This window comes from Macaca fascicularis, chromosome 15 (assembly GCF_037993035.2).
Source record: "Macaca fascicularis isolate 582-1 chromosome 15, T2T-MFA8v1.1".
In the NCBI taxonomy this organism is placed as follows: Eukaryota; Metazoa; Chordata; class Mammalia; order Primates; family Cercopithecidae; genus Macaca; species Macaca fascicularis.
Window position 1 is genome coordinate 14,958,843 of NC_088389.1, and position 21,108 is coordinate 14,979,950.

The 21,108-nt window shown below is 44.5% G+C and overlaps 1 protein-coding gene across 3 annotated transcripts in view; it reads right to left on the bottom strand.

The window, feature by feature from the left end:
- Positions 1-21,108, bottom strand: part of NUP188 (nucleoporin 188) — a 65,599-nt gene that overhangs the window by 19,763 nt on the left and 24,728 nt on the right. For all 3 annotated transcript variants that reach the window (XR_012424286.1, XM_005580680.4, XM_074016315.1), the window contains exons 9-22: positions 19,089-19,300; positions 18,294-18,408; positions 16,847-17,047; positions 14,572-14,661; positions 8,488-8,553; positions 7,106-7,225; positions 6,442-6,568; positions 4,798-4,950; positions 4,472-4,598; positions 4,122-4,209; positions 3,952-4,028; positions 2,496-2,610; positions 854-974; positions 638-704 (exon numbers count right to left, since the gene is read on the bottom strand). Coding sequence is in view for 2 of the 3 variants with exons in the window: in XM_005580680.4 (XP_005580737.2) it covers positions 638-704; positions 854-974; positions 2,496-2,610; positions 3,952-4,028; positions 4,122-4,209; positions 4,472-4,598; positions 4,798-4,950; positions 6,442-6,568; positions 7,106-7,225; positions 8,488-8,553; positions 14,572-14,661; positions 16,847-17,047; positions 18,294-18,408; positions 19,089-19,300 (1,679 nt within the window). In the remaining variant the exon portion in view is untranslated. The remainder of the gene's footprint in view (positions 1-637; positions 705-853; positions 975-2,495; positions 2,611-3,951; positions 4,029-4,121; positions 4,210-4,471; positions 4,599-4,797; positions 4,951-6,441; positions 6,569-7,105; positions 7,226-8,487; positions 8,554-14,571; positions 14,662-16,846; positions 17,048-18,293; positions 18,409-19,088; positions 19,301-21,108) is intronic.

Genomic DNA, 21,108 nt, shown 5'->3' on the forward strand with positions numbered 1-21,108 from the left:
GTGTATCTTGGAAGGAAGAACATTGTCCAGTTAGGCTAGGGTGGCTAACCTAACCTACTGGACACTGGAGACCAGCTCTCTGTAAGCTGAAAGCACTCTGATCACTTTCCTGAAATAGACTTGATCACCTACAGATCACCCTGAGAAGCAATCTAAATGTTCATCAAGTAACAGATACGGTACCCTTACTGAAAAGGATCATAATTAATCCATACAATGGAATGCATGGAACCATTAAAACAAGACAGCTATAAGCAGTGGCATGGAAAGAAAGTTACAGTCAATACATAAAGAGGAAAAAAACTGAGAATACATAGTAACTGGCCCTGGGAAGTAGATATATATGAAGAGCAGTCTTGTCAGGAATGAACTTTTGTAAAGATCATAAAGAATGATTAATATAATAGTGTATGTGTACACACACACTCTCTCTCTCTCTCTCTCTCTCATTCCTACTTCTTTGTCCACAGTGAGAAATGATAAACAGGTCAATGGAAAGCAACTCACAGCCTCAAGATTACTGAGTTCTGGGCTCAAGCAAGGCAAATTCTCTGGAAGAAATGAGACGGCTTTGCATAGCAAAAGCCTTTGTCTTGAATTGGCGAGCATCAAGCTCTAGTAATCAACCCTTCATTACCTGTTTTGCAGGTCTGTCTCGTGGCACAGGTTCAGTATCGCATGAATCAGCTCCAGGATCAGGCAACCTGGACTCCAGAAAAGACAGAGGAATGATGTGGCCTTGTGTAATGACCCCTTATCTCAAGAAAGGGAAAGAAAAAAGCTCTCCAGGGGGCCAGAAATCCCCAAGTCTTCCCTGCCCATGCCAGGTCTTCCCTGTCCATGCTGTCCTTACCAATCTGTTCCCTCACTCCATGAGAGTTGTAGCGCCACTTATGGTAGCTGGGAAGCATCTCCTTCAGCACAAACATTACACAGGGCACAAGTCCTTGGCTCTGGGTACTACCAAGTTGCCCCTAAAAGAAACGATGCAGTGAGGGCTTCCACACATTTAAAGAAAAGTCATTTAGTTACCTAGAGATTTAATTCCAAAACCATAGATAGGTCCAAAGGAAATCTAGGCAAACCTTGGTCAACAATGAAAAAAAAGAAACATCAAAAGTCCTACTTTATAGTTGAGCCCAAGTTGTGGGTCTTTTCTAGAATAGAAAAAGCAATGAAAGAGAATGTCACAAAAGGCAACAACATGAAGAAAAGGGATGCAGGCTAAATCTGGACAGAAGGGAGGCACCTTAAACATAAAGGATAGAGGACTGCTGATAATGAACAATGCCACTTCACTATCATGATCACCAGTCGTCCCTAACCTCAATCCCATCACTGAAATACTAGAAAGGAGATCTGATATGCAAAAATCTGATATCCAATGATATCTGTTTACTGTAGCATCCCTCTATTAAAAATGGGGACTCTTTAGTAATATATAAATATCTATATTTATATTCCTATCTCTATATGCAATCTTTTTTTCGCCCCCAAGATGGAGTTTCACTCTTGTCACCTAGGCTGGAGTGCAATGGCGTGATCTCGACTCATTGCAACCTCCGCCTCCCAGGTTCAAGGAATTCTCCTGCCTCAGCGTCCTGAGTAGCTGGGATTACAGGTGTCTGCCACCACGCCCAGCTAATTTTTGTATTTTTAGTAGAGATGAGGTTTCACCATGTTGGCCAGGCTAGTCTCAAACTCCTCACCTCATGTGATCCATCCGCCTTGGCCTCCCAAAGTGCTGGGATTACAGGCATGAACCACTGTACCCAGCCTACAATCATTTCTTTTTAAGCATTCATTGATTCCTGCAGGCAGGAAGTATAGTTTTTTTCATGCATGACCCTCTTAATCCCATGAGGTAGAGACCATATAGCATTCTATCTTAGAGACTGTAAGATATTCTCTACTTGTTCAAGGTCATGTAGCTAGTAAGCTGTCAACCTGAATGTAAACCTAATTCTGACTCCAAAATTTATGCTCTATATCATTATTTATGCTCTATGTCAGTATTTTTCAAACCGAGTTGTAACCCATTAGTAGATTATGAGATCAGACTATGGTCAAAATTCACTTAAACAGGGAGGAGACTGAATAGAAAATATCAGAGTACAACTTGTGTAAGAATAAATGTACTGTGAAATTCTGCTTTAGGAATATACATACATGTATATATATTGGGACATATTATCCCGGGTTACTGTCAAAATAGCTTGACAGTCACTGCAATACCCTTTTGGCCTCTTCCATTCTACTTCACAAACCTTCCAATTATTAAATAAATTCACATAATTAAGCACCTAATAGAGCACATACTGGCACATAGTAGGTACTCAATACATAGAAACTGTTGTCCCTATAACTTCAAAATGACTATTCTGCCTATAGACAAGAAGATTACAGCAGCAGGGGCCAGGGAAACTATTTCAGAGTCATCTGACCAGACTGGACACTTTCTTTTCCTGCCCTTCGTGAACACAATCAGACTGTACCTTGACGAGGGTGGTGATCAAGCGCAGAAAGGCAACAGTGACCCCATACTCGCCCTGAGGCTGCTCACTATTCATCAAGAGGTTTCCGTACCCTCCAGCGTTCATCCCTTCCGCACTGGAAAAAGATTAGAGGGAAAAAAATGATGGGGAAACTTCAGGGTTTCAAGAAACTAATCATAAAGCATTCTTGTTATAGTCTAGATGACTTAGCATAAAATAGAAAAGCTCTCCAATGGAAATAATCCAATCGAGACAGTTCTGTACCCAGGGTAAACATTAAGAATATGTTTTACTGATGTAAAACCTCAAGAGATTGAAAGTAAAAAAATCAAAGGAACATCAGGGAAACGTTTTGTCAAGAGAGAGCAAGGCGAGAACTCTCAGGTAGTAAGATGGAGCCTGTGTACTGGTAAGTGGTCTACTGGCCAAGCTCAAAAACCATGAAATGAGAAAAAGTACAGAGTGATTGTGGCTTAATAACGGGACACCAAGTCCCTCAATCTAGACACCTCTGGATTTTCTGGGCTGGAAAGTAAATGCTCACATACTAACGTGATTGATGTTGGATAAGAAATCTTTCTTGCTCTCAGCCGGGCACCGTGGCTCATGCCTGTAATCCCAACACTTTGGGAGGCCAAGGCGGGCGGATCAGTTGGAGTTAGGAGTTCGAGACCAGCCTGGCCAACATGGTGAAACATCATCTCTACCAAAAATGCAAAATTACCGGGGTGTGGTGACGAATGCCTGAAATCCCAGCTAATCGGGAGGCTGAGGCAGGAGAATCACTTGAACCTGGGAGGCGGAGGTTGCACTGAGCCAAGATCACGCCATTGCACTCCAGCCAGAGCAACAAGAGCGCAACTCCATCTCAAAAAAAAAAAAAAAAAAAAAAAATCAGGCTGGGCGTGGTGGCTCACACCTATAATCCAGCACTTTGAGAAGCTAAGGCGGGCAGATCACTTGAGACCAGGAGTTCCAGACCAGTCTGGCCAACATGGTGAGATCCCGTCTCTATTAAAAATACAAAAAATTAGCCGGGCATGGTGGCGCACATCTGTAATGCTGGCTACTGGGAAGGCTGAGCGGGGAGAATTACTTGAACCCGGGAGGCGAAGGCTGCAGTGAGCTGAGATCGCACCACTGCACTCCGGCCTCGGCAACAGAGCGAAACTCCATCTCAAAAAATAAAATAAATAAATAAATAAATTAGCTGGGCATGGTGGCTCGAGCCTGTAAGCCCAGCTACTCAGGAGGCTGAAACACGACAACTGCTTGAACATGGGAGGCGGAGGCTGCACCACTGCACTCCAGCCTGGGCAACAAAGTGAGACTCCATCTCAAAAAAATTTTAAAAATTTAAAAAATAAATAAATAAAATCAAGAAACCTAGGCTAGACCTGAGACATATGTGGTTCTCACTAGGGAATATGGCCTACCACCCTAGGACCTGGCTCACCTAATCATCTGACTCAGGCTGGAGACAGGATGGGCCACAAATGGTAAAAAGCCTGTGTGATGAAGATCAGTCCAGACCTGAGAAGGAAAAGGAAGAGGTAAATGCCCACGTATCTTCAGGTATGTGCCAAGTGCTACATTTTTGGCTGTTAGGAAGATCTGGCATCTCACCTTTGCTGGATTGCGGGCAGCCAAAACAGTTAAGCAGTTGACACAAGAAGCAATGACATCCACAGGTGGGGAGATCACTGTCGTTAACCTGGTTGGAGAATAACGCACTATACTCAATAAAGCAAATAATACAACTGGTTCCCTCACAAACATTTTCCCAGTTCTCTCCCCAGTCTCTCCCTTCAGCGGACATATAAAAACAGGAAAACCCTCACAGATAAAACAACAGGAAAACCAAGGAACATGCATGAACTTTAACCCAGTGGGTATGTGTCCAGGTTCCTGCAAACTGAGGGCACAAGTGCTGAGATCTCTACCGGGCAGCTGAGGGTCAGTCAAGACAGACTCACCGCTGCAGCAGCATGTAGATGCGAGATGTGATGGGCAGGAGGCAGTCTGCTATCGACAGGTCTGTACTGATGACCTTATGGACAAGATCAATGATGGGTTTGACTCGCTGGCAGTGCTGAATCACATCTGAGGAGAAAGACAGCCTGTGACCTCGTGGCAAACAACCCCTTTAAGACCACCGAACAGTCTCTGAGACCCAGATACACAAATCAGACAAATCACAATCTTGATGGTTCTAAATTTTATGTAGATATTCTATTTTCTAAATCCTCCAAGCATGTCCGTTTTTCCTCCTTGTAGTGATATTTCCCAAAGCTGACCTTACCTGCAGTTGAAACAACATGAAGCAACATTTCAATCTCGCAGGTAAAGAGGGTCCAGCTGCTATAGGAGTATTCCCAGCGTACCAGGTATGCCCTATCATCCAACATTACTTGGCCCACAGTGCCTTGAGGTATGCGAAGGTTAGTTTGACCTCCTAAGAAAGAAAGAGAAATTAGTCTCATATCTGAGGATAAATAAAAAATGTAACTCCTCTACCAGACATCAATATTTTAAATACACAGAGATACACAAACTCACAGACTCTCTCTCTTTTTTTTTTTTTGAAACAGAGTCTCACTCTTGCCCAGGCTGGAGTGCAGTGGCGTGATCTTGGCTCGCTGCAACCTCCGCCTCCTGGGTTCAAGTGATTCTCGTGCTTCGGCCTCCAGAGTAGCTGGGACTACAGGTGCACACCACCACTCCTGGCTAATTTTTGTATTTTTAGTAGAGACGGGGTTTCACCATGTTGGTCAGGTTGGTCTCGAACTCCTAGCCTCAAGTGATTTGTCTGTCTCGGCCTCCCAAAGTTCTGGGATTTACAGGCTCTCTTCTTAGTAGCTAACATTCCTACGGCTTTTTCATTTAAAATACCCAAAAAAGTTCTTCTCATGTAGACAAGTGTCTTTTTTCTTTTCTTTTTTCTTTGAGATGGAGTTTCGCTCTTGTTGCCCAGGCTGGAATGTAATGGCATGATCTCAGTTCACTGCAACTTCCACTTCCCGAGTTCAAACGATTCTCCTGCCTCAGCCTCCCGAGTAGCTGGGATTACAGGCATGCACCACCACGCCGAGCTAATTTTGTATTTTTAGTAGAGACGGGGTTTCTCCATGTTGGTCAGGTTGGTCTCGAACTCCCAACCTCAGGTGATCGCCCATTTCGGCCTCCCAAAGTGTTGGGATTACAATCATAAGCCACCACACCTGGCTGACAAGTGACTCTTTCTACATGTCTGAAAATCACTTGAGTGCAAAGAAGTTTTCCATTCAAATGATGATAACAATACCTCATAGGACTGCTAGTGCCTAGATGACTGGAGAAGTCAGTGGTGATGATGCCAGGATTAAAACAGTGAGGCTAGGCTGGGCGCGGAGGCTCACACCTGTAATCCCAGCACTTTGGGAGGCTGAGGCGGGCAGATCACAAGGTCAGGAGATCGAGACCATCCTGGTTAACACGGTGAAACCCCATCTGTACTAAAAATACAAAAAATTAGCCGGACGCAGGGGCGGGTGCCTGTAGTCTCAGCTACTCGGGAGGCTGAGGAAGGAGAATGGCGTGAACCCGGGAGGTGGAGCTTGCAGTGAGCTGAGATCGTGCCACTGCATGCCAGCCTGGGTGACAGAGCAAGATTCTGTCTCAAGAAAAAAAAAAAAAAATGTGAGGCTATTCCCTCTATATTTTCCTCTTTGAGCACCTGGAATAGATATGAGCCTCAAAGTATAACTGGCTGGGTGCACTGGCTCACGTCTATAATCCCAGTGCTTTGGGAGGCTAAGGTGGGAGAATCACTTGAGTCCAGAAGTTTGAGGCTTCAGTGAGCTATGATCATGCCACTGCATTCCAGATTGGGTGACAGAGCAAGACACCAAAAAAAAAAAAAAAAAAAAAAAAAGCTGTCATAAAATGGGGGATCTCTTTATCTCACCAAGGGGATAAAGGAGTTTGGGTGTTTGTCTCCGCCAAAGAGTTCCATCTTCATGGGAGATTACATCATGAGGCTTGTGTTTATAAAGTTCATTGTAGAAAGACATCTTATCCAAGAAGCTATATACCTGCCAACAGAAAAAACCATCACACATTCTCCTCCAGGATAAGCAAGGGGAGGTCCCAGTCTGCTCTTTCAACTAGACTCTCAATCTTCCAGAAGCCCACCACTGTGACTGTTCTTGGAACTGCCTTCTGCTCCCCTCACCAAATCTTCACTATGCTTTAACACTCAACTCAAGTCCCCATCACTCCACAAGGGCAGTTATCTCTCCTGAACAGTATGGTCTTTATTGCTCAAATGACATTTACTCCATACCACCTGGCTCTTAGCTATTTATTTCTTATATCTAGTAACTTCTAAGTAGATATTAAGGAACTTTATACTTAGTCTTAGCCCCACAGTATCTACAATAGGTACTTAATGAAAAGATTATTTAGTTTTATAGAATTGAGGTGCTATCTTTCGTATCTTTCATTCACCTTCAGAGTAACTTTTGTCATGGCAGTAGAACTGCAATGTGGAAAGCAAAACAGATTCCGATTTTATAAAGTCTCTATAAAGAATCTCCCATTCTCTTTACTTACCTGACTGAGCAACTTACCTTTTTGGCAGTGGACTTCCCTGATACCAGGGCTCGGAGCAGTTGCAGGAGTGGGGAGAGGAGGTGGGGAAACATGCCACACACACTGTCCAGAATGATCCCAAGGCCTGAAGTTGGCTCCTGTGGTGGAAGGGGACAAATCACTGATCTTCACATTATCCACAAATTAACATCTCTCCAAATTTCCCAGCAATCATGAGAAAATTTAGAATTAATCCTTCCTTTTAGACAGGTATCATCCCTCCTTAATAATTTAAGACTTTCACATTTCCACTGAAAAAGGATATAAAACAATTGATTTAGTGAGGGACCTAAAAAGAGACTACTATGCTATCCAGTGACCTCTTCCCAGCCATTCTTTCTATGGGAAGACAGTATTGTTCACCTGTGCATTACATGTTTCCACTAAAGTGCAAACTACCCAACTATGTCAGCAGTTAGCTACCACACAGGAGCCACAGATCCTCACTCTAGATACTGTTTCATACCAGCTTCTCCCAGGAGCACTGTGGTTCTAGAACATCAGACAGTATCTTACAAAAAAGAGGGTAAAATATACAGGTAGCTCATCAGTTGGATCTTGAGGTTTGAGGTTATTATCAATGCTCAGAGCAAGTACTGGTGAGAAATTGTTCTTTTCAAAGCCAAATTCTCACTTTAACTAGTTACAATACCCTGACAACTCATAGGCTACAGTTACAATCTCCTAAAAGTACTTTCAAGAGCTGCGGGAACACTGGTGTCTAAAACACTGCCATATATGAAAACAAAAAACTGGTGGGTTGGAAGGCCGGGCGCGGTGGCTCACGCCTGTAATCCCAGCACTTTGGGAGGCCAAGGCGGGCGGATCACAAGGTCAGGAGATCGAGACCAGCCTGGTCAACATAGTGAAACCCTACTAAAAATACAAAAAATTAGCCGGGCATGGTGGCGGGCGCCTGTAATTCCAGCTACTTGGGAGGCTGAGGCAAGAGAATTGCTTAAACCTAGGAGGCGGAGGTTGCAGTGAACCAAGGTCGCGCCATTGTACTCCAGCCTGGGCAACAGAGCAAGACTCCATCTCAAAAGACAAAACCAAACAAAAACAAAACAAAACAAAAAACTGGTGGCTTGGAGACAGCACACTGGTAATAATGTGGGCTGCAGACTCAAGTCAGAACTGGGTTTTGGCTGCCTCTTTCTAAGTGTGACTTTGAGCAAATCACTTCACATCTCTAAGTGTCATATGTCATCACATTAAAAGAGGGACAGTAATAGTATCTAGTTCATACATTTTTATGAAGATTGAGAAAATACACATGAATGCTTAGTACAAAACCTGTAAGAAAACAAGTGTTTGGTCAATTCTTTTGCTACGCAGCGACTCTCTCTGACATACTTACTGTTCCCCAGAACAGTTCCGGAAGAGAAGGGTCGGCCAGGACTTCACATGCTGTATCAATTATATCCTGTTTGCGGAGGGGAGAAAAATGGATCATTTTCCCCAGCTGAACCAGTCTATCTTTATTATTGTATTCTTTTGAAATAAAAACACCAAAACACCAATAAACACTAAAGTGGGATGACTACTTCCATCCAGGAGTTCCAGAGCACCCTGGGCAACACAGTAAATCCTCATCTTGAAAACAAATAAATAAAATAAAATAAAATAAACATCTTAATATAGAAAGTTAGAAAGAACTGGTTAAGAATTGGTTGGCTGGTTGGTTGGGTGCGGGGGTTACCCCTATAATCTTAACCCTTTGGGAGGCGAGGTCGGCAGATCACTTGAGGTCAGGAGTTCGAGACCAGCCTGGCCAACATGGTGAAACCCCGTGTCTACTAAAAATATGAAAGTTGTTGGCCGGGCGCGGTGGCTCACGCCTGTAATCCCAGCACTTTGGGAGGCCGAGGTGGGCAGATCACAGGGTCAGGAGATCGAGACCATCCTGGCTAACACAGGTGAAACCCCGTCTCTACTAAAAATACAAAAAAAATTAGTCGGGCTTGGTGGCGGGAGCCTGTAGTCCCAGCTACTCAGGGAGGCTGAGGCAGGAGAATGGTGTGAACCCCGGAGGTGGAGCTTGCAGTGAGCCAAGATTGCGCCACTGCACTCCAGCCTGGGCAACAGAGCGAGACCCCGTCTCAAAAAAAAAAAAAAAAAAGTTAGCCAGGCGTGGTGGCACACACCTTGTAATCCCAGCTACTTGGGTGGCTGAGGCATGAGAATCACTTGAACTCAGGCAATGGAGGTAGCAGTGAGCCGAGATCACGCGACTGTACTCTAGCCCGGGCAATAAAGTAAGGCTCTGTCTCAAAAAACAAACAAAAAACTGCTTAAGGGTGGATGGGTTGGTTGACTGATTTATTTACTTATGTTTAGGGAAGACAAGGTCATGCTCTATCGCTCAGACTAGAGTGCAAGAATTCTGGGTGAGTTTTTCTTTCTTTTTAACCTTTTCATTTTTTGAGACAGAGTCTCACTCTGTCGCCCAGGTTGGAGTGGGGTGGCTCGATCTCGGCTCACTGCAAGCTCCGCCTCCCAGGTTCACACCATTCTCCTGCCTCAGCCTCCAGAGTAGCTGGGACTACAGGCACCTGCCACCACACCAGGCTAATTTTTTGTACTTTTAGGAGAGTCGGGGTTTCACTGTGTTAGCCAGGATGGTCTCGATCTCCTGACCTCGTGATCCGCCCGCCTTAGCCTCCCAAAGTGCTGGGATTACAGGCGTGAGTCCAGCCTCTTTTTACCTTTTTTGTATGTATGTATGTATGTAAGTAGATACGTATCTATTTTTAGAGACAGGGTCTTGCTGTTGCCAAGGCTGGAGTGCAGTGGCACCATCATAGCTCACTGCAGCCTTTAACTCCTGGGTTTAAGTGATCTTCTCACCTCGGCCTCCCAAACCACTGGGTTTTAGGAGTATACCACCATGCCCAGCCAAGAACTCTGGGTTTAAAAAGTAAGATTATATCCTGTCCAGGGTGTGTTGTGTCTGCTGTATAACGTTAGACAAATTCATCTCTCTGAACCAGAAATGCTTTATCTATAAGATGGGGATAGTAATATCTGCTTCAGAGTAGGATTATAAGTAAGGATTATAAATAAGGATTAAATGAGATAATGTACGTGGAAGTAGACTGTAAAATCAAAAATGCCACATAAATGTTAAGTTATTACTAGGCTCAGCTACACTGCTCTCCTAGAGGGCACAAACAATGTCTTTCTTTTTTTTTAGACGAAGTTTCGCTGTTTCACCCAGACTGGAGTGTAATGGCACCATCTTGGCTCACTGCAACCTCTGCCTCCCCAGTTTAAGCAATTCTCCTGCCTCAGCCGCCCAAGTAACTGGGATTACAGGCGCCCACCACCACGCCCAGCTAATCTCTGCATTTTAGTTTCACCATGTTGGCTGGACTGGTCTCAAACTCCTGACCTCAGGTGGCCCGTCTGCCTTGGCCTCCCAAAGTGCTGGGATTACAGACATGAGCCACTGTGCCTGGCCAAGAACACTGTCTTTAATTGCTCTATCCTTAGCACTTAGCACAAGCTTAGCAAACACAGGGAATCTAATAAATGCTCACTGAATGATTTCTTTAAAATCCAAGTACCAGGACTCCTGCAACTCTAATATGTTTTTGTTGTTGTTGTTGATATGCGGAGTCTCACTCCGTCTCCCAGGTTGGAGTACAGTGACGCCATCTCAGCACACTGCAACCTGTGTCTCCCAGGGAAGCAATCCTACCTTAGCCTCCTGAGTAGCTGGGACTACAGAAGCACGCCACCATGCTCAGCTAACTTTTTGTATTTTTGGTAGAGACAGGGCTTCATCATGTTGCCCAGGCTGGTCCTGAACTCCTGAGCTCAGGTCATCCGCCCGCCTTGGCCTCCCAAAGTGCTGGGATTACAGGTGTGGGCCACAGTGCCTGGCCCTAATATGTTAATATCAATCCTCCAGGTGTAAGGTCAGGTCAAAAATAACCAGAAATCTCTCAGAGTACACAGACTTTGTTCTATGCCCATGACCTTTAGAAACTGTCTTTTTTTTTTTTTTTTTTTTTTTTTGAGACAAAGTTTCGCTCTGGTCGCCCAGGCTGGAGTGCAATGTCACAGTCTTGGCTCACTGCAACCTCCGCCTCCCGGGTTCAAGAAATTCTCCTGCTTCAGCCTCCCAAGTAGCTGGGATTACAGGCCCCTGCCACCACGTCCAGCTAATTTTTGTATTTTTAGTAAAGACAGGGCTTCACCATGTTGGCCAGGCTAATCTCAAACTCCTGACTTCAGGTGATCTGCCCTCTTTGGTCTCCCAAAGTGCTGGGATTACAGGAATAAGCCACCATACCCAGCCTCTAGAAATTGAGTCTTTCAATTCAACACAAACTCATTTCTCTCTAATGATAAAAAAATTTTAATTTTCACCAAGTTAGTCAATTTACAGAACAAGTTACAGTCACTGAAAATGAACACAGTGATTTAGTTTTCAGGATACCCATCAAATATCATTTCCCACTAAAAATAACCAAGGCTCCTTGGAATAAGCAGATTCCAGGTCTGACGCAAGAATCTTACAAGATAATCCTGTAGCATCTTGTACCAGAAAGCAACAGAGAAAAGAGGCAAGGCACAGTGGCTCACACCTATAATCCTAGCACTCTGACAGGCCGAGGCATGCGGATCACTTGAGGTCAGGAGTTTGAGATCAGCCTGGCCAACAAGGTGAAACGCAGTCTCTACTAAAAGGACAAAAACTAGCCAGACATGGTGGCTCACACCTGTAATCCCAGCTACTCAAGGGGATGACACAGGAAAATTACTTGAACCCAAGAGACAGAGGTTGCAGTGAGCTGATATCATGCCACTGTACTCCAGCCTGGGCAACAGAGTGAGACTCCGTTTCAAAAAAATAAAAAATAAACATAGGCCTGGTGCAGTGGCTCATGCCTGTAATCCCAGCACTTTGGGAGGATGAGGCAGGCGGATCACTTGAGGTCAGGAGTTTGAGGCCAGCCTGACCAACATGGCAAAACCCCATCTCCATTAAAAATATTAAAATTAGCCAGATGTGGTGGCATGCACCTGTAAACCCAGCTACTCAGGAGACTGAGGCAAGAGAATTGCTTGAACCCGGGAGGCGGAGGTTGAAATGAGTGGAGATCACGCCACTTACTCTCCAGCCTGGGTGACAGAGCGAGACTCCGTATTAAAGAAAAATAAATAAGGCCAGGTGCGGTGGCTCACGCCTGTAATTCTAGCACTTTGGGAGGCCGAGGAAGATGGATCACGAGGTCAGGAGATCAAGACCATCCTGGTTAATATGGTGAAACCCCGTCTCTACTAAAAATACAAAAAATTTAGCTGGGCGTGGTGGCGGGCACTGTAGACCCAGCTACTCGGGAGGCTGAGGCAGGAGAATGGCATGAACTCAGGAGGTGGAGCTTGCAGCAAGCCGAGATCGCACTACTGCACTCCAGCCTGGGCGACAGAGCGAGACTCTGTCTCAAAAAAAAAAAAAAAGAAAGAAAAAGAAATTAATTAAATTTTAAAAGGAAGCAACAGAGGAAAAAAAAAAGAAAGCAACAGAGCTATCAAAATATATAAGGGTAGTGTCAAACAGATTTAGAAAGCTATTACAGGCCAAAGATGGCACAATCTGAGCATAAGAAAAATAACTTCAGCCGGGCATGGTGGTTCACACCTGTAATCCCAGCACTTCTGGGAGGCAGAGGCGGGCAGATCACCTGAGGTCAGGAGTTTGGGACCAGCCTGGCCAACATGGCAAAACTCTGTCTCTATAAGAAAAACACAAAAATTAGCTGAGCATGGTGGCACACGCCTGTAGTCCCAGCCACTCAGGAGGCTATGGTGAAAGGATCATCTAAGCCCAGGAGGTGCAGGTGGAAGTGGGACGAGATCGCACCACTGTACTCTGCACTCCAGCCTGTCTCCAAAAAACAAAAAGAGACAATATTTTCTGGGGGCCTTTTGTGTGATAATGGTTGTAATGTTAAGTTCTGTTGAAATGTTTGCAGATGAGGTTAAATAGCATCTGACAATTGCTTTGAAATAATCAAGGAGGGAAGGGGCAGCAAAAAGATTATCCATGAGATGACAACAGATAGAAGCTGGTGATGGGCTCGTGGAGTTCATTATGTAATTTTGTCTTCTCTGGTGTAAGTTTGAAATGTTTCATCTTAAAAAACGTTTTAGGCTACGTGCCATAGCTCACACCTGTAATCCCAGCACTGTGGGAGGCTGACGGGATGGACTGCTTAAGCCCAGGAGTTCAAGACCAGCCTGGGCAACAGAGTAAGACTCTGTCACAAAAAAAAAAAAAAAAAAAAAAAAAAAATCCCGCTGCAGAAGACTTACTAGCACTAACAAATGTCTGGGACAGATGTACTACAGAGTAAAAAAATGAGGTTACAAAATGGTATATATTTGGGAAGCCGAGGTGAGAAGACCACTTGAGTCCTAGAGTTTGAGACCAGCCGGCAACATACTGAGACCCTGTCTCTTAAAAAATAAACAAACAGGGCCAGGCGCGGTGGCTCACACCTGTAATCCCAGCACTCTGGGAGGCCGAGGTGGGTGGATCATGAGGTCAGGAGTTTGAGACGAGCCTGTCCAAGATGGTGAAACCCCGTCTCTACCAAAAATACAAAAATTAGCTGGGCACAGTGGCAGGCACCTCTAATCCCAGCTACTTCGGAGGGTGAGGCAGAAGAATCGCTTGAACCCACGAGGCAGAGGTTGCAGTGAGCCGAGATCACGTCACTGCACTCTAGCCTGGGCGACACAGCAAGACTCTGCCCCCCCCCAAAAAATAAATGAATAAATAAATAAATAAAATAAACAGAAATTTTAAAACCAGTATATCCATGGCTGTTCCATTTCTAGAGAAGAATTACTCTATTTTCACCTATATACATATTTGGAAAATGGAAGGGAATATATCAAAATGTTAACAAGTTATCTACGTGATAGGACCATACTTTTTTGTTTTTATCAGCATTTTCTGTTTTTTCTACAATTAACATTTATCACCTATATAACAGTAAATGAAAACAAGGCCGGGCACAGTGGCTCACACCTGTTATCCCAGCACTTTGGGAGGCCGAGGTAGGCAGATTGCCTGAGGTCATGCATTTAAGACCAGCCTGGTCAACATGGCGAAACCCCGTCTCTACAAAAAATACAGAAATTAACTGGGCAAGGTGGCGGACGCCTATAATTCCAGCTACTTAGAAGACTGAGACAGGAGAATCGCTTGAACCCAGGAGGCGGATGTTGCAGTGAGCCGAGGTTGCACCACCACACTCCAGCCTGGGCGACAGAGCAGGACTCCATCTCAAAAAAAAAAAAAAAAGAACACCAGTAAACAAATTAACACATGAGGCAAACAGTATTAGATCCAATGGGGGTATATTTTTGGGACTTGATTGCAAAGCTGGGCAGTAGAGACAGCTTCATGAAAGCCAGACACTACCTGCTGATTGCCCAGTGTGTGCAGCTCCAACGAGGTCAGAACGAAAGAGAGCAGTCCATAGACACACATGCATGCAGTGCTGGTGGTGCACTGGAATGAGAAAGGAGTCAGTGAATCATTCTGAGTAACATAACTCTTTCCCAGGTTCAACATAATCCTGTCGCATTCATATATTCTTCGTAAACAGACGGAAAGGAAATCTGAAGCTTCATAATTTTCCTAATTTAGTTACAAGCTCAGGAAGACAAAGGGAGAAAAGAGGAAGCAGGAACCACAAATATTACAACAAAATCAAGAATAAAATCAAAAGGGAATTATTGCCAAAATCATCAAAGTTTGAGTGGGGAAGAAAACCATATCCAGCCTACAGAAAACAGTCTGCATGTGGTAATGGGAATTGATATAGCACCTGAACGGCCACCAAGATAAGCCAACCAGTGACAAGTAGGGCCTGCTGGCTGAGTTTTCTGTCTTTTAAATAGGCTTTGTTTTGTAGAGCAGTTTTAGGTTCACAGCAAAACTGAGCAGAAAAGTACAAAGATTTCCCATATATTCTTTGCCTCCACACGTAAATAGCATCCCACCAAAACAGTACAATTGTTACAACTAAAGAACTTAAATTGGCATTATTATTATCACACAAAGTCCACAGTGTACACTAAGGGTCACTCTTGTGTTGTACATTGTATGGATTTTTGGGCAAGTATGACATGTATCCACCGTTGTAGTATCACATGGAATAGCTTCACTGCCCTAAAAATCCTCTGTGTTCTACCTAATTCAGCCCTCCTGCTCCACTAGACCGTTGGCAACCCACTATTCTCTTTAATGTCTCCATGGTTTTGCCTTCTCCAGAATGTCACATAGTTGGAAACATATACTATGAAGCCTTTTTAGATTGGCTTCATTTACTAATATGCATTTAATGTTTTCTCCATGTCTTTTCATGGTTTGATGGCTCATTTCTTTTTGGCAGTATATAAATATTCCATCATCTAGATATACAACAGTTTAGTTATACTTACTGAAGGACCTTTTAGTTGCTTCCGAGTTCTGGTAATTATGAATAAAGCTGCTATAAATGTCTGTGTGTATGTTTTTGTGTGGATATCTTTTCAACTCCTTTGGGCAAATGCATACCAACCAAGGAGTAAAATAATTGCTGATCTGGCAGTGCACGGTGGCTCACACCTGTAATCCCAGAACTTTGGGAGGCCAAGGCAGACAGATCACTTGAGATCAGGAGTTCGATACCAGCCTGGCCAACATGGTGAAACCCCGTCCCTATTAAAAATACAAAAATTAGCCAGGCATGGTGGCAGGTGCCTGTAATCCCAGCTACCTGGGAGGCTGAGGCACGAGAATCACTTGAACCCAGGAGGCAGAGGTTGCAGTGAGCTAAGGTCATTCCACTGCACTCCATCCTGGGCAATAGAGCAAGACTCAGTCTCAAAAAAAAAAAAAGAAAAAGAAAAAGAAAAAATAATTACTGAACCTGAGGTTTCATTTTACCACGTTAAAACAAGCTCATGAGCTGGCACGGTGGCTCATGCCTGTAATCCCAGCACTTTGGGAGGTCGAGGTAGGTAGATCACAAGGTCAGGAGTTCAAGACCAGCTTGCCCAAGATGGTGAAACCCCATCTCTACTAAAAATACAAAAAAGTAGCCAGGCGTTGTGGCAGGCACCCATAGTCCCAGCTACTTGGGAGGTTGAGGCAGGAGAATCGTTTGAACTTGGGAGGCGGAGGTTGCAGTGAGCCAGGATCGCGCCACACTGCACTCCAGCCTGGGTGACAGAGCGAGACTGTCTCAAAAATAAACAAACAAGCAAGCTCTCTAAACTATGTCACTCAAACCCCAACATAAGACTCAAGAGAATTTCTAATTCATCTTGTTACAGTTGATTAAGTCCCCTGAAAGTGACTTCTCCAGTCAATATGGCCAAAGCTATCTTAAGATATAATTTACTGGCAAAGAGTTCAAACTGTATCTACCATTTACTGGCTATTTTTGTTGCTTTGGGCAAATTACATCTCTCTGAGTCTCAATTTCCTAATGTGTAAAACAGAATGATAATCTTTAACACAAAGAGGTATTATAAGGATTCAATAAGATAATGTTCACAAACATTTCAAACAATGTCTGATGATGTCTAAATGCTCTCAAAAGGTTACAACATGATCCCATTATCCACACCACCATTATAACTATTACATTATTAAAATGCTTCTGCCAGCTCACTCCCATGCTCACCACCCAGAGCCTTAAACTCACATCATTTCCCCCACTGGCAAGTGACTGGAGCAATCGGGTCAAGTACTGAAACACATTCAGCTGGATGGCTGTGCCACCTATCTTCCGGACCACACTACTTGTCTCTTCTGGGTTCAGAGTGTGACGGAGGAGAGCCCAGGCCAAAAGAACTGGGGCATGATGTGGAATGTCCCCAAAGGTCAACATTAAACGGTCCATATCCTAGTGAGAGAAGAAAACACATCTACATCTCTGAACAGAAAGCGTCAATACCCCTCGACCAGATTCTTCATCATGCTCAATAAGCAAGTCATAAAGAGTGGCCTCACTCTCTCATTCTGATATTTCACTTTTCTCAAACCCCCAGCCACCTCACTAATAAACTCCTGAATTACAATTACTCTTCCTTTTACCCACAAAATTTGTCTACTAATTTTATGTAGTCTTAAGATTATAAAATGCATGTTAAAATAGACACTCTTTCGAAATTTTACCCTGATCCTTCTCAAACTTTCTACAATCTGTCTTCATTTTCTATCTTCCTAACCATCTCATCTCAATGTTTTTCCCCTTTCCTCTTCTTTCACAGGCTCCCTAAATGCAGTCAATCCCCAGGGTTTTCTCCTTGGATCTCTTTTGTCCTTGTTCCATCTCCATGAATGAATCACTCTCACAGATTCAATTATCACCTTAGTATAGATGACTGATGAACCTGAGATTCCCTCCAGGTTTAATCAACTGTTTAACACTGTTGAGGCCAGGCACGGTGGCTCAAGCCTGTAATTCCAGCACTTTGGGAGGCTGAGGTAGGTGGATCACTTGAGGTCAGGGGTTCACGACTAGCCTGGCCAACATAGTGAAACCCCATCTCTACTAAAAATATAAAAAGTAACCGGGCGTGGTGGCGTGTGCCTGTAATCCCAGCTATTCCAGAGGCTGAGGCACGAGAATCGCTTGAACATGGGAGGTGGAGGTTGCAGTGAGCTGAGATGGCACCACTGCACTCCAGCCTGGGTGATAGAGCAAAACTCTGTCTCAAAAAAACAAAACAGACTGGGCACGGTGGCTCAAGCCTGTAGTCCCAGCACTTTGGGAGGCTGAGGCAGGAGGATCACGAGGTCAGGAGATCGAGACCATCTTGGCCAACATGGTGAAACCCAGTCTCTACTAAAAATACAAAAATTAGCTGTGATCCCAGCTATTTGGGAGGCTGAGGCAGGAGAATCGCTTGAACCGGGGAGGTGGAAATGGTAGTGAGCCAAGATCACGCCACTGCATTCCAGCATGGTGACAGAGCAAGACTTCGTCTCAAAAAAACAAAACAAAACAAAAACATTGTAGAAAGAACCTCCACATCACTGAACAATGTAGAGTTCCACAACACTGAAAATTTTATGCAGCAGTTCAGTAGTTGAAAGCCACTACTAACATAAACCCTCTGAAAAAAAAGAGCCTATTCCAAGTTCACCTGACAAATAAGCCCATCCTGCGCAAACTGGTGCAGTTCTCTTCTGTCATCCAAAGCACACTTATGTAAGGACTCAATATCCATGCCCTCCACCAGGATGAGGGCACTGAAGTAGCTAGAAAGAAAAACAGTATCGCCATGTTATATATCCTGTTCTGAAACTCACTAGAGACAAAGGTGAGATATAAGACACAGCAATATCAAAAAAACCTATTGGGCCAGGCATGGTGGCTCATGCCTATGATCCTAACACTTTGAGAGGCAGAGGTGGGAGGATCACTTGAGGCCAGGAGTTCAAGACTATCTTGGACAACAAAGTGAGACCCCATCTATACCACACAGACACACAAAATTAACTGGTATGTATCTTTGCTCACAGAGTGACCAGGCCCCCAATTGTGGGTATATCCACGGTCATAAATATAGAAAAAACAAGAAATTTAAAGTCCATAGACTATCACCTGAAAGAGAACAGTGAGCATATATGCCTTATTTATCACAATCTTGTTAGCATTTGCATAGGGCTTGGCCTACAATAGTTGTTCAACGAATTTTTGTTGAATGGATGAACCCCTTAAATGAAGACAGTAAGTAAAAGAGCAGATTACAATACTCATTTTGAGAGTCCTCTCTCAATCCCAGTCTTTACTCCCTGCGTGAAAGGGAACGTGGTAGTAGACCTATTTCCCCACCCATTAAGTGAAAAGTACACCTACCCCCAACCTGCTTTCATACCACTATAGTATCAATGCTCTAAACACTACAAGTTCCATGATGTTCAATTCACTGACTTACCCAATCCGATCTACAAAAGGATCCATAGTCTCATCCACCAGGTGCCTATTGGTCTGCCTACTACCAAATCCTTGCTCTTTAAACATCTTGGTTAATACAAGTAGGTCACTGGGTGCCATCTCAAAGTATGCATAATAAAGGAAAATAATTTCTAGCAGCATGGACTGTTCCCGAAGACACTGAACAAACCAGCGAGACACTTGGCGCTCTGTCTGTACGATCGATGAAGAAAAAATGGGAGAGAAATAAAGTGAGATTAAAAACAGTACTTAAAAAACATTTTTTTTTTTTTTTTTTTTGAGACGGAGTCTGGCTCTGTCGCCCAGGCTGGAGTGCAGTGGCTGGATCTCAGCTCACTGCAAGCTCTGCCTCCCGGGTTCACGCCATTCTCCTGCCTCAGCCTCCCCAGTAGCTGGGACTACAGGCGCCGCCACCACACCCAGCTAATTTTTTGTATTTTTAGTAGAGACGGGGGTTTCACCGTGTTGGCCAGGATGGTCTCGATCTCCTGACCTCATGATCCACCCGTCTCGGCCTCCCAAAGTGCTGGGATTACAGGCGTGAGCCACCGCGCCCGGCCCTAAAAAACATTTTTTAAAGAAAGGGTCTCAATCTGTCACCCAGGATAGAGTGCAGTGGCAGATTATGGCTGCTCAAACTCCTACACTCAACTGATCCTCCTACCTCAGCCTCCTAAATAGCTGAGACTACAGGCCCAAGCCACTGCACCTGGCCCGTATTTAATTTTTTTTTTAAGAGACAGATTTTTGGCTTTTCTTTTTTTAAGAGACAGGGTCTGACTCTATCACCCAGGCTGGAGTGCAGCAGTACAATTATAGCTCATGGCAGCCATCCCCTCACCTGAGCCTCCCGAGTAGTTAGGACTAAAAGTGAGCACAAACACGCCTGGCTCATTTTTTCTTTTTTTAAATCTTTGGGAGAGAAAGGGTCTTGCTAAGTTGCACAGGCTGGTTTTGAACTCCTGGCCTCAATAGATCCTCTTGGGAGGCCAAAGCACTGGGAATTATAGGCGTAAGCCACTGTGCTCAGCCAACCAATGTATCTTTTCTTTTGAGAGAGGGTCTCGCTCTGTCACCCAGAGTGCACTGCTATGATCACAGCTCACTGTAGCTTTGACCCACAGGGCTCAAGCGATCCTCCTGCCTCAGCCATCCAAGTAGCTGGAACTACAGGTTAGCACCACGTCTGGCTCTTTTTTTTTTTTTTGAGACGGAGTCTCACCCTGTTACCTAGGCTGGAGTGCAATGGCGCAATCTCGGCTTACTGCAAACTCCGCCTCCCAGGTTCAAGCGACTCTCCTGCCTCAGTCTCCCAAGTAGCTGGGATTACAGGCACACGCCTCCATGCCCACCTAATTTTTGTATTTTTAGTAGAGACAGGGTTTCACCATGTTGGCCAGGCTGGTCTCGAACTCCTGACCTCGTGATCCACCCACTTCAGCCTCCCAAAGTGCTGGGATTACAGGCGCAAGCCACAGTGCCCGGCCATGGCTAATTCTTTTAATTTTCTTTTTTTTTTTTTTTGAGATGAAGTCTCGCTCTTGTCCCCCAGGCTGGAGTGCAATGGCACGATCTTGGCTCACTGCAACCTCTGCTTCCCAAGTTCAAGCGATTCTCCTGCCTCAGCCTCTCGAGTAGCTGGGATTACAGGCGCCTGCCACCATGCCTGGCTAATTTTTTTTCTTTTCAGTAGAGACAGGGTTTCACCATCTTGGCCAGACTGGTTTTGAACTCCTGACCTCAGGTGATCCACCCACCTTGGCCTTCCAAAGTCCTGGGATTACAGGTGTGAGCTACCGCGCCTGGCCAATTTTTAAAATTTTTTGTAGAAGCAAGGTCTTGCTATGTTGCCAGGGCTGGTCTTGAATTCCTGGGCTCAACCAATCCTCCCACCTTTACCTCCCAAAGTGGTGGGATTACAGGCCTGAGCCACCACACACTCAGCCACAACAATGTATCTTAAAAATTATCTCTTATAAAGATACAGTAAAAATTTTCTG